Source organism: Salvia hispanica, chromosome 3, assembly GCF_023119035.1.
Source record: "Salvia hispanica cultivar TCC Black 2014 chromosome 3, UniMelb_Shisp_WGS_1.0, whole genome shotgun sequence".
Classification (NCBI taxonomy): domain Eukaryota; kingdom Viridiplantae; phylum Streptophyta; class Magnoliopsida; order Lamiales; family Lamiaceae; genus Salvia; species Salvia hispanica.
In genome coordinates, this window is record NC_062967.1 from 11,710,646 (window position 1) to 11,723,724 (window position 13,079).

The window sequence follows — 13,079 nt, forward strand, 5'->3', positions numbered from 1 at the left end:
ATGAAAGTTAACTGTTTTTACAAGTACTTGAACACTACTGATGTTAAATAAATACAGTACTATTTCTGTTATTAAATTTTGGTTATGACTTATGACTTAACAAATGTTGTTAGGTTTTAGGTAAAACTTTAAACTGCTTTTTTTGACTATTAATCACATTCACTGATATAATTTAATATCAACTATACATTAAAGTGGTGTTGCATCATTTTTTTTCTAATAACAAGCATCTAGGTCTTCATCTCCTACAAGAAGGGTAACATTTTTACACACTACACTACTACAGAAGCAATGCAGGGATGGAATGCAGGCCAATTCTACCCTATATTGAATAGGCTCCACTCAAAAACTTTGTTCGCATAGAGTATTAGAATGAAGAAGTTCTTCGCAGCTGAAACCTTAGTGTGCAGGGCTCACATGTGGTTATCTGTTCGAATTCCTGCAACACAGTCAACAAAACAAAACTAAGTGCGCCAGTGTAGGCATCAATTTAAGATAAAGAAAGTGTTTAAAATTAGTCACTGTGGTAAAGGAATATGGAACAAAAACACCAAGCAAGTTTTCAACATAAAGATATGTTCGAGGTTTGTTTATTGGCGAATCTAGTGCAATACTTCAAATTTCATGACAAATAGACATCAAGTAGCATGAGAAATTTACACAACTAAAGTGCAAGGAATTCAAAATCTCGAAATAGTTTTTTCCATTATTCATAGTGGAAGCATATCAATAAAGAAAAAAAGGGAGATATTCAAGCTGCAGAATATAGCCAAATAGCTGCTAGTGTGTTGTTAAAAGCATGAATCGTGATGGCTTAACTTGAAAGAACATAGCTGATGAGTTACGCACGGAGGAACAGAGATATTGGAGCATCCACGGAAAAAGTTGAGTTGAAGAACAAGAAGCTTTTAGCTCATTTTGTATGATTTAAAACAAGCTGCTGGCAGAGAACAATACAGACCAGGCACATTGTTCATGTAAGAAATATGCTGCGAACTCTTTGATGTGCTTTCCATTCGAGAAGTGAAGGAATAACAAACTAATAGGACTAGTTCTACGAGAGACACCAAGTGCATATCAGCCAATCAGCAAGCTAACTTTTTTTGTCTAAGCCACAAACTACAGAACAAGAACTTTGTTCTGATAAGAAAGAGACTATGCTGCTCTTTACTACGAAGTTGTTAATTTGTAGTGGATCAATGTCACATGAAAAGTATCCTTACGGGATATCACAGTTGACAGTATAGCTGTCGAACGAACCCCATTTGCTTTCACACCAAGACAATCTGAAGGTAGAATAAGCTAACATGGGTAGTTACATGAGAAATCTGAATCGTTAAACATCAGAGAACAGGCCAAAATTTTGCAGGTTTATACAAAAAAGGACAGATAACAGCTCACAATCAATGAATCAACATGTGGAAGAAAATGTAATCCGCATTACTTTATGCCAATTTCACAGTCAAGCCAGAGGTACAGTTAGATCATATTAGATGTTATTCAGTAGCTTTTACAAATTTGTATAACAAAATTCAATTTCGAAGTCTATATAGATGTCTAAAATCCATTGTACATACAAGTGTGAAATGTTAAAGTAGTTGTAGGTGGCACTTCTTTAAACTGTATGGATAGACGCCATAGTGCATCATATCTAACATTTCCTAGTAAGTTAGGCACCAATCTTTGATACTCGCTAAGAGTAAGGTTCTTCTCAATCCTAATTTCACAAAATTGTAGATTCAGTCACCACTCCATAATGTCAGGCTGAATTGGATAGTTACACGACCCATGCTTCCTTTTAGCTACTAAAGGAGGTTGATATTTTAAATTCCCCCAACTCCTTCTAACAACTGAAACACCAACTGTGCTTCACTCTCAACATATTTCTTCTTGAGACAATCCTCTTTTTTCATCTCATATGTGTTGCTGCACCTAGACAGTACCGCATGCAAAGTTCCAGATAATTCTTTTTCTTTAAGTTTATAGTGAATGTTTGCTGTTTTTCCAAATGTGATATAAGTTGATTAACCCACCAGTGAAAAGTACAAACCAATAAGCTTATAATAATTAGTAATCTAGGAATGGAGTCAAGTGTGATACTAGTTTCTTTTATATTTCCTAGATCCTTTGCTTTTCTTTCATATCTTCGCGTTAAGATGTTTGGTGCTTGTAGTTATATTCACTTTCCAGTTTCCACCACACACAAATGGTTCTAGTGTATTAGCTTCCAAGCCACTACCACCAAAATTTGGATTATATATAAGATCCATAGATAGGTCTTGAAATTTAAAATTTGTTTGAAATATTCAATGGATCAGAGTGATGCCAACTTGAACCATATTCCCTACAGATTTCAAGATGTGAGGAACAAAAGACATATTGCTGCTAGATACCTCACTTATCTCCAATCACAGAGAAGATACCTGAGGTGGTTTATAATGTACTAGTACTTAACTCAAAGCTAGATTCTGAGAATGTTTGATTAACGTTGCTAAAATTTTCTTGTTTTAATGTTTGACAGTTTTCAGCTTTATATGGTTTTCCATCATGTTCTTCATTATACTACTAGTATATAAGTTCGGTCAAGACTACTAATTCCTGCGTCCTATGTTACTTGAGTGCGTGCGTCCTATGTTACTTGAGGTGTTTCTTTTGGGTACGAGATTTAATAAAGTTGTATTTAGGGGGTTAAATGGAAATAAAATAAAGTAGGAGAGAGAAGTGAGAGTTTTGTTTTTAATCGTAAAGGGAAATGACTCAAGTAACTTGGGACTGGGGGAGTATTACTTTAATTATAATTCATAGGTAACAAGGCCTATCCACTTGAAATTTTCCAAATTATTTTTCTAGTTATTAAGGTTCATCAAATATACTACTAGGGGAAAAAAACCAAAGTCTAAATGTACTTTGCGAAATTCAAAGAATCAAGACTGTACCCCTCAAGATCAAATGGACTCTGTTCATCAAAGGTAACTGAACCTTCCAGCATGTGCAAGCTGGTGAGAATGACATTAAACAGTAAATGAAAGAAAATGCTCATATTTAGCAACCACTCATAGAAATCAGAAAAAACTAAAAGTTGAAGAATTTATGTTCAGAAAAAAAGAATCGTGTGCGATTCCAGTAAACTGTGAAACTTCGTGCAGTTAGCTGCTGATATCACAAATTTGAATCTGCTAACTTTTATCACGTGAAGGTGTAGTAGTCTCTGATGCATGCACTTTCGGATAACTTTTTAGTCAAAACTTGATTTGTGGCTGGTTCATGTCCATTACCTTAAATGGAAAACTTCATCACCCAAAACAATTTAAACAGGAAAAGACACTGAATTGTTGGGCAGTTAAGTTTGAATCACTTAATTGTACCCGAAAATTAGATCGTTAACATTTCACATTAGCAAAAGTCTTGCTGTCACATATATTACCAGCATGCACCATGGAAATGCATTTATTAAAGAAGGATACAGGTAGGTATTACTTGCCTTTTCCTTCTTAAGCTTTGAATTTTCCTCTTCAAGTCGTGAGACCTTGGTCACCAACTCATTGTGGTAGGCCTGTGAATGCTACATGAGTAAATATCCCGATGCCAATATATTCAAAATGCACCAGCAGCATAAAATATAACACAGCTATGCGAATTTTCTAGTCTTGCCTGTTTCCTTGCACGTGACCGTGCAGCAGACTCTCTGTTCTTAATTTTTCGCCTTAGCCTCCTCTCGATGGTCTTCTCAAGATCCCCAGGCATCCTCTTCCGGCCAGGCAATGGCGTATCTGACAAATCATCAATTGAAGGCGAAGGAGACAACGACCTCATTTGAGATGAGAATTTGTGGGACTTGAGTGCGCTATCCAAGGACATCATGGGTTCAATAGAAACGGTGGAAGCATTGGACACGTACATCCCCGCTTTCACCAAAAAGTCCTCCAAAGTCATCTCACCAAGGGTCGGGGGTGTTCTTTCCTGGCTACCAAAGCCCTCCACATTGCTCATCTTATACCCTCGCTGGATATCCCTCCACACCTCATTCACCGTCTTCCCTGTGAAAGCCCTAGCAAGCGACCAACTGGCTTGGCGCTGCAGTGACGCTGCAGGGGATGTTTCGATGCTCTCCATCCCAGAGGAGCGGCCAGTATCAGTGGTCCACACTTTCTTGAGCAACTCATCAAGGTTCATGCTTCCTAACGGCTTTGCCAAATTACCTAGCAAGTGCCTCTCAACTTCGTCTAGCGTTAGGCCTAACCACGAGTTGCAACGTTGCAGTGGATGATGCTGTACATGAGATTGCTGCCCTCCACCACTCACATGAGAATTCATAGTCTGAATCCCCATTCACACTTCACCTCCACTTTTCTAAAACTACTACCAATTGGAAACCCTCAAAAACCTAATCAACTAGAATTTTCCGAAGCCAATCCGATCTCTAAAATGATAAAACTCCTTACACCTCAAAACCTGAGCATGGATTAAAAAAACGCATGATTGAAGCAAATCCATCTAAATAATGTGAGAAACATCCAATCAAAAACACAACAAACTCCTTACAAGCAAATTCACAATAGATGAACCGAAACGTTGAGAAGAAACGAAAGTGTTCGCAGTGAGCAGAGCGGAGCTAGGAACAGACGATTGTATTCGACAAACAAGGCAATTTCGGTTGGGGACACAAAACAAGAAGCAGCGAAAAATAGAGCAATTAGAGAAACAGAGAAAATAGTATGAATTGCAAAGAAAAACATAAATTAGGTGGGATAAGAAGAGGATCAGATGATCTGTTACCGGAAAACGAGATTGCTTTTGTATTGTAGGAGGGATCCACGTGTTGCAATTGGGAATTTGTTTTAGAGATAATAGAAACAAGTATGTAATCGGGATCGGGTTGAGGTGTTGGATTTGTGTTGATTGCTTTTTTCCAGTTTTGTATTTTTTTTTCATGCGAAAACGATGATTAGATGCCGTTACATATGCATAAAAAATATCCAAACCATAAATACAAAAATAGGGTAATTAAATTTAAACTAGGAGTAGTATCGATCCATGTAATTGAATTAATACTAAAAATTTCAATCGACAAGTTTGATGGATCATATTTTTGTTTTATGGAAGAATCATTATTTATTCAGTAAAGAAACGAAATGTGCAATACACTTATCATTGTCCAAGTTAGAGAGATGCTATTAACGAAAAAGGTTCATTTGATTAGGTGGTTGTTCAGCCTAAGGATGGCAACATAAACGAGTTTAACATGATCATTGGGCAATAAAGATCGGTTGAAATCAAGTTTGATGACTAGCCACATGTCTTAATTATGTTATCTTATATGCATGGATAGTGGCAATAGTTAGCACTTCATCCACGATGGCTAAGCTGAGTTTGTTGAAGTCCGATATTTATTTAATGATTATGGAGGCTAATACGAGTCAATTTAGAAATTATTATTGATTACGTAATTCTTTTAAAATATTATTGATTTAGAAATTAGTATTCTTAATCATGATTACGTAAATTAATTTATTAATTAGATTAATTAAATCGATTTATTTGTATTATTATTCTAATTCTAAAATAAATAAATAAAGCATTTTATATAAAAGTAGAACTACTATTGAAAGCCTATTATTAGTGAACTTTCCCCACGAACATGATTCAAGAAACAAAATTCAACCGAGAACCAACTACTGCCTCGGCAGTTCTTCGTTATGAAATGACAATTTTATCACAATTGGCAAATAAGCAAAAAATTCAATTATATTAAGGGTTTGAAGGGGGAGAAGAAATTAAATTGTAAAACTAAAATAAAATCAAAAGCAACAAATATATAAAAACTGAAACCTAAGCTTTATATTCAGAAAATATTAGTAATATATATCTAAGCGTTTTTGGTTTTTTAATTGGTAACAAATTCCAAAAATATCACGCTTATGTATCTCAATTCATTACTAAGTATGATTGTGAGCTTGCAAATTATGAATTGAATAATTAAAATAATACAGTAATTTATAAGATACAGTATTAAAATTTGAATTATATCTTACTACAACATATACAACATATCAATTGTGTATATGAAAGTGATATTGAATAATCCCAAAGCTACAAACCCCATTTATCCCCCATCTATTAAATAAAGCCTAGAAATTTTAGAGTATAAATATTGAATTGATTAATAAAAAAAATTCGGGGGGGATATTAGTGAAGTTATCACTCCACCAAATTTGAAGATACGATACAAAATTAGATGCTTGACATAATTAATACAGTATAATCGTGGTTCGTAAAATATTTACTGTGACTAAACGGGAACGTAATTTGCACTACACTATACCGACTTATTGGAAATTAAAAACAATGAAACGGGATGTCTCCTAATCTTAGATGGAAATATTAAATAAATTTTATATATATGGAAATATTGCCAAAATCCACAAAAAAGATTTTCCGTATCTTGAGAGGTATAGAGATTTACTTACCAGAGGAAAAATAAAGTTTGACCTTAGAAAAATGGTAGTAGTTTTTTATACTCAATGGTATATCAATTGAAAATATTCTATTTTTATTTTATATACGGAGTACATAATTATTTTAGGGTGCAATAGGTAAAATTCTTTTTTTACTCAACTATAGGTTTCTAGGTAATTTCGTATTTTCATCAAAAGGCAATAACTCATCAACACCATGGAAAAAAACACGCATGTTGACTCTAAAAAAGAAATCCTCCTACATTCAATCATAATAGCACGCAAAAATATTTTGGAAAAAGAAATTAAATATATTTATGAATGAATAATTGCGTTATAGAACTTTCCCTATACCAAGCAAAGAGACTTCACTCCGAAACACACACACAATATTATTTTGGAAAAAGTAATAAAATATATGTAGGAATGAATAATTAAGCACCAATGCGACTTCACCTCAAAACAGCTGAAAAGAAAAAAAAGAAAAGAAAAGATTATGCTAAGCTAAGAGGATCTTTAATAAAGATATTATTTGAATGAAAAAAAGAGTGTTTGAGTGTATCTAATTGCGACAATAGTTAAAGGTTGTTGCTCTCCCTCCATTATCTCCTCCCTTGTTTGTCGTTTGATTTCCTAAAGGAAAGTGCGAGATTCAAATCGCAAATAATCTCAATTACTCAAGATTTACCATATTTACTCCTCGATTGCCCTTCTGTCTTCTTATAGGGTTTTCTTTTTCATATCAAATCAAACCAAACCAAATCCAATCTCCTTCTCCTCATATCTCTTGAATCTTGATTAATATTCCATCAATTTCAACCGCTTCTCTTCTGAATTCCTTCTGAATTCTTGAATTGATTCGATGGAGGAGGGAGACAGCGGCAGAATTCCGGTGATCAAGATAAAAATCCCAAAGAAGGCGGGAGAGGAAGAGGGTGTTCCGAGCCACTACTGCAAGGAATGCGACCGGAGCTTCAGCTCGGGGAAGGCGCTGGGAGGGCACATGAGCTCCGCGCATGTTCAAGCTAACAAGGAGTACTCGATGAGGAAGGCGATGAGCTTCAACTCCAAATCCAAATCATCGTCGCCTGGATCTCCTTGCTGCTCCTGCAAGATCTGCGGCAAGGCTTTCCAGTCGCAGAAATCCCTCTTCGGCCACATGCGCTGCCACCCCGACCGGGACTGGCGCGGGATGGAGCCGCCGCGGGAGGAGCTAGGGTTTTTGAGTGGGAAGGCGTGGCCCACTTGCAAGAGGGGGCGCCCGGCGTTGGACAAGGAGAAGGACAAGGTGGAGGATGAGGTGGAGGAGATGTTCAAGGTGGCGGTGCAGGTGCTGGCCACCGGGAAGATGGAGAGGGACTACAAGTGCGATACGTGTGGGAAGGTTTTCAGGAGCCACGAGGCCCTCGGAGGGCACCGGGCCAGCCACAACAAGTTCAAGATGATTATCGTCAACACGAGCACCCGCCATCTCGAGCCCAAGAAGATGCCAAGGACCAAGAAGATGATGATGATGATGACTAAGCCTGATTTTGTCACTAGTGATCCTGGTCCTAGTGATGATCATGTTGATGGTGATGGCGATTCGGCCTCGGCCTCACCCTCCACCATCAGTCCTACCTCAGCCTCGGGTTTTCTCTTTGATATCGATCTCAACATGGCTCCTCCCGAGGAGGAGGAGGACAAGGGCGTGGAGGAGTCTTCGAATGATAGGCGGTAACAGTCTGGTTCATTACTTTGATTATGTGTTTCTGTTTCTAGGTTTTGTTTTTGCTGTTTTTTTTGGTGTTAGTGAGAAGAGACATGGAAATTCAAGTTGCATAGTTCCAATTGTGGTGATAAACCCCTTTGTTTCTTTCTTCTAGCTCTACTCACTAATAATGCTACCAATTTCAACTTTGTTGTTCCAATCTATTGCTTTTCTTGAGATCATATAGCTACAGGCTTGATTATTTTGTGATTAGCTTCAAGTTCATTAAGCCAGTTTCAGAATGGGATGTCAATCAAATTGAGATTTTATATGTAAAAGATCTGAGCAAATTTTAAGTAACAAATACATATTCAAGCCTAATATTTTCTCCAAGATCCCATGGGTATGAATGTTGAAGAACATAAAATATTGTACCAATGTGAAGCCCTCAGATACAGTATTATCACTATAGGGTTATTCTTAGTGTAAAAATACTCTTTTTTTTTATTGAAGATGTATGAAAAAAACAAATTAGTATCTCATGCTATACATAAATTAATTTGATGTTAAAAGCATTATAAATATATTTGACTTACTTTTTGTTCTTATATATTGATTAGATGGAACACAACAGATAATTAACAGTTAGCTTTGTTACAAAAAAATTGCACACAAAACAGTTAGCTAATTTGTTTGCTCCTAAAATTACTCACTATTATTAGGGATCAAGGTTTTAGGGTCCAACAGCCAGCAGCTGATGCTGTCATATATATATGAATTTTGAATTTTGAATTTTGAATTTTGAATTTTGAATTCATGACTCTATTTCTGATATGAATTGGTTGAACTCAAACCCAAAAGCTAGTTACATATTGGCCAATCACTACAAAAAATATAACGTATAATGACCAATTTTTTTGTCAATAAGAACGTATAAGGACCAATTTGTGTTTATAAATACATTCTCAACATTTGAAAAAATGACTTCAATCTTGGTATCTCAACTAAGGGACGGCGTATAAAAGCGTCCCAAAACATGCAAAAGTGGTATATATAGTAGACAATCGTAACTTAACTTAAAGCCATTTTTCTTTGTGCCCACGGCTATTTTTTCTACTAACACAAATAATCTTTCTTTAATTTTGAATTGGTTGACTTCATATCATAATACCAATGTAGACTTGGTATTAGTAGTAGAACTGTAGAATAAACATATGTACTATACAATTTATAAATTCATATATCTTTAATCTAAATCAAATTTGGCCGAATAAACCTTACTATATGCTAAATATTTCAAAAGGATCGACAATTTTCTTTTTGGCGTGATCAAAGAGCTTAGATCTAATCATAGTAAACCATAAGTTTTCCATAAATATTATACGTAATATATGCTGATTAATGAACTTACGCATTTATAGTCGCACGAGATATTTCAGCATCTCAATTATATATAAATGACGATTTTCTCTTGGTTTTAACTCTTTTGATATACTCCTACTTAGGGCTGGCAATTTTTGACACGACACGATAACACGACACGAACCGGCACGAAATTAATGGGTTTGGGTCAGAGCTTATCGTGTTCGTGTCCTTATCGGGTCGACCCATTAAGGACACGAAAATTTCGTGTCGTGTTCGTGTCGGGTTCGTGTTATCCGTTAACAATGCGTGTTCGTGTCGTGTTCGTGTTATCCGTTAACACATAATATTTTAATATTATTATTCTTATTAACACATAATATTTTAATATTATTATTCTTATTATTTTCATTTTTCAATACTTATTTTCGTGTCATTAATGGGTTCGTGTCGTGTTCGTGTCGTGTTGACCCGAAACGGTTCGTGTCGTTAATGGGTTCGTGTCGTGTTCGTGTCTGAGGGTAGCGGGTCGTGTTCGTGTTCGTGTTTGAGGTTTTCTTAACGGGTCGTGTTCGTGTTTGTTGTTATCGTGTTCGTGTCGTTATCGTGTCGACACGATAACGACCCGACACGCACGATTTGCCACCCCTACTCCTACTATATCCAAAATCAAATTATGAGATGCTTTTGTTTTCTTATTTTTCTCAGTTATATATTTGCATACGTCTGCAAAAAGTATTTTTATTTTATTTTATTAAAATCAATTTTCTTTTTCTGATTCCAATCTTCGACTATCCTAGATTGAAGCTCCTAGGATGGGCCGCAAATATCTTGTATTAAAAAAAATGAATTCGAATGCTAAAATATCTTGATAGCATTATTTTGCCTACATAATCCAGTTAAGCCGTTTATGGTGATTGGTGACCTATTTGGTATTGATTATGTTGAGCTAGCATTACTTTTGATTATATGGGACCTATATATTTAATTATTTGGTTTATATCGCCTATATAATCGACGGGGTACAAAAATGTTCTATTCAAAATATTTGTAAAACTAACCTTTTTCATACGGATCACATATATCCACGTGTATATTTAAAAGAAAAAATTGGAGGTTTTATCAGATAAAGCAAAACTCTCCACGTTTTTCGTGAGTCTGTTATCCTTTAATTTTTAATTATAAATGTTATTTTAGATTAATTGCATAATAGCAATAATTTATAAATATTATATCTCAGTCATATCTATCTAAACTGGTAGATTGCAGCTTTAGAGAATGCTACAAATTGTAATACTACTACTGTTTATAAATTATTAATATCTTACAAGATAGTATTAATTATACTGAAAATATCTTAATTGTCAATAGCTTACGAGGTATATATTGAAAACCCTAATTATTGATAAATATGATTTTATTTTCATAATTTGATTTCTCTATATACAAAATAGAATTAGATTATAGCATTTTCAAAATATAAAGTTAATAAGTAGTACTATGAAAAATATTAAAGTATTATAATCAATTTAATAAATTCATGAACTCGTAGTACTAAATTAGAAATATATGAAGTCGTGCTAATTCTAAAATCGTGTTAATAAATACTCCTTCCATTCATAATAAGAGTCACATTTTGCCATTTCGATCCGTCCACAATAAGAGTCATGTTTCACTTTTTTACTATAAATAGTAAGTAGATCTCACATTCCACTAATACACTTCACTCACATTCTATTATAAAACCAATATAAAAAGTGGACTTTATGTTCCACTAACTTTATATTCCTTATATTTATTAAAAGTCGTATCCATACTAAATATTACTCCTATTGTGAGACGGAGAGAGTAGATTAATAGTGTAAACTTAAAATTCATTTTAAAATTACTTTTGGATTCAAGTTGAAACTTTCACCGACAATGAAAAGTATGTTGCATAAGCAATAATATGTGCGTGAATTGGTTAAACGATAGAATGGTAATATTGATCCAAGTTTGAATCATACCGCCCAATCTTTAAATATTTTGAATGTACATGAATATTAGAGCATCCGCAATGGTAGGCTAGCCGAACCATTGGAGTAGGCTAGCGGGAAATCGGCCAAAATTTCGGCGTGGGCTAGCCGATCGCGTTGCGCTGGCCGATGCGCTAGCCGATGCGCTGGCCGCCATTGTGGCGTGCCGATCGGCCAGCGATCGGCCAGCGCTATTTTTTAATTTTTTTAATTTTGTTTTTTTGAAAAAATATATAATGTATTTTTTAAATGTTTTTTTATGAATTTTTTTTAATTATGTAATTTTTAAATAGGCACACAGCGAGACCCCCGTTCGGCTAGCGGCAAACTATAATGGATTCAAAGCATACTAACATTTGTTAATGTATTTTTTAATAAATTAGTGAGGAGTAGAGTGGGGCGGTGGCTCGTGTGTGGAAGCCCGGATTTTATTTTATTATGTAATTTTTTTTATTTTTGGTTAATGTACTTTTTTTATTTAAATAAAATTAACGAATTTTTTCATATATGTGTCGTAAATTTAATTCCGTAAATGTAGTATATTTTGAATTATTTTTATTGCGGCTGGCCTATGGCTAGCCTATGGGTGGCCTAAATCTGATGTGGCAGGTGGTTTTTTTAGTATTACTGACGTGGCAGGGGAGAGAATGGCTGGCCTATGGCTGGCCTACCGACCATTGCGGATGCTCTTAGCATTCATAGTGCACCGATTCCAAGAGGATTCACATATAGTTGGTTGGCATATAAATCGGAGTACATGACGTAAAAACATATTACTAAAACCTTTTTGCATCCACGTCATTTTTTAAACTTTCTCTCTCCAATTAAGATGACATATTTCCTATTTTAAAAAATTTTTCTCTCCAAATAATACACCCAGCAACTTTCTCACTCCTATTAAAATATCCATCTTTCTTTCTCTCTCTATTTTAATACTTACACCCATTCTTTTTCTCTCCAATTAAACATTTTAACCAATAACTCTTAAAATCTCGTGCCGACTAAGGAATGTGTCATTTTAGCCGGGACGAAGGGAATAGTATATGAGATATAGTTATACATCACTAACCAAACTATTTTGTTAGCTCAGTTGTCTGGATGGCTGTCATGTAACCATATGGTTACAGGTTTGATTCATCTTGCTTGCATATCTCGACTTGCTTATTTCTAATTCTTGTTCCTTTGTAAATTTTTATCTTTTTTTTTTAATTTGTATTTTCCTAGTTCTCATAACTAATTTAATTTATTAATGTTGTTTTTGATTTTCTCATAGATCATTAACTAATAATTAATTAATTAATAGTATTATTTTTCATTTTCTTAAACAATAAGTTTTGTTTATTTTTCATTATTTGTGTAAATGTTACTATTATAAGATCATAAATTAATAATCATTAATTTATTAATTTTTCTCTTTAATTATTTCAACGTCAACATTTCATCGTATGTGTATTTAATTTAGGGTGCTCAGTCAAACTGTTCATCTTTCTCATTCATCTCCCTCGCAGGTTCGTAATATGTCGGGTTGCTTCTAGAATCGTTGACACTAAAAATATG

The 13,079-nt window shown here is 34.7% G+C and overlaps 2 protein-coding genes across 15 annotated transcripts; one reads left to right on the top strand and one right to left on the bottom strand.

The window, feature by feature from the left end:
• Positions 1-168: 168 nt before the first annotated feature.
• On the bottom strand, positions 169-4,931 carry LOC125211778 (ABSCISIC ACID-INSENSITIVE 5-like protein 7). Of its 14 annotated transcripts, XM_048111698.1 has the most exons (7): positions 4,777-4,931; positions 4,543-4,612; positions 3,652-4,452; positions 3,482-3,553; positions 2,937-2,973; positions 1,224-1,302; positions 169-439 (listed from the first exon to the last, which is right to left on the bottom strand). In XM_048111698.1, exons 3-7 carry the CDS (start codon positions 4,327-4,329, stop codon positions 424-426), a joined length of 882 nt encoding a protein of 293 aa, XP_047967655.1. In that variant the 5' UTR covers positions 4,330-4,452; positions 4,543-4,612; positions 4,777-4,931; the 3' UTR covers positions 169-423. The 14 variants fall into 14 exon arrangements, with proteins under 14 accessions (XP_047967655.1, XP_047967654.1, XP_047967656.1 ...); XM_048111697.1 differs by lacking the exon at positions 4,777-4,931 and having other exon boundaries at positions 4,543-4,763; XM_048111699.1 differs by lacking the exon at positions 4,777-4,931 and having other exon boundaries at positions 1,224-1,286; positions 4,543-4,762.
• A 2,386-nt stretch (positions 4,932-7,317) lies between these two features.
• Positions 7,318-8,175, top strand: LOC125209275 (zinc finger protein ZAT2-like). Its single transcript, XM_048108880.1, has one exon. It carries the CDS (start codon positions 7,318-7,320, stop codon positions 8,173-8,175), a length of 858 nt encoding a protein of 285 aa, XP_047964837.1.
• The last annotated feature ends 4,904 nt before the right edge of the window (positions 8,176-13,079 follow it).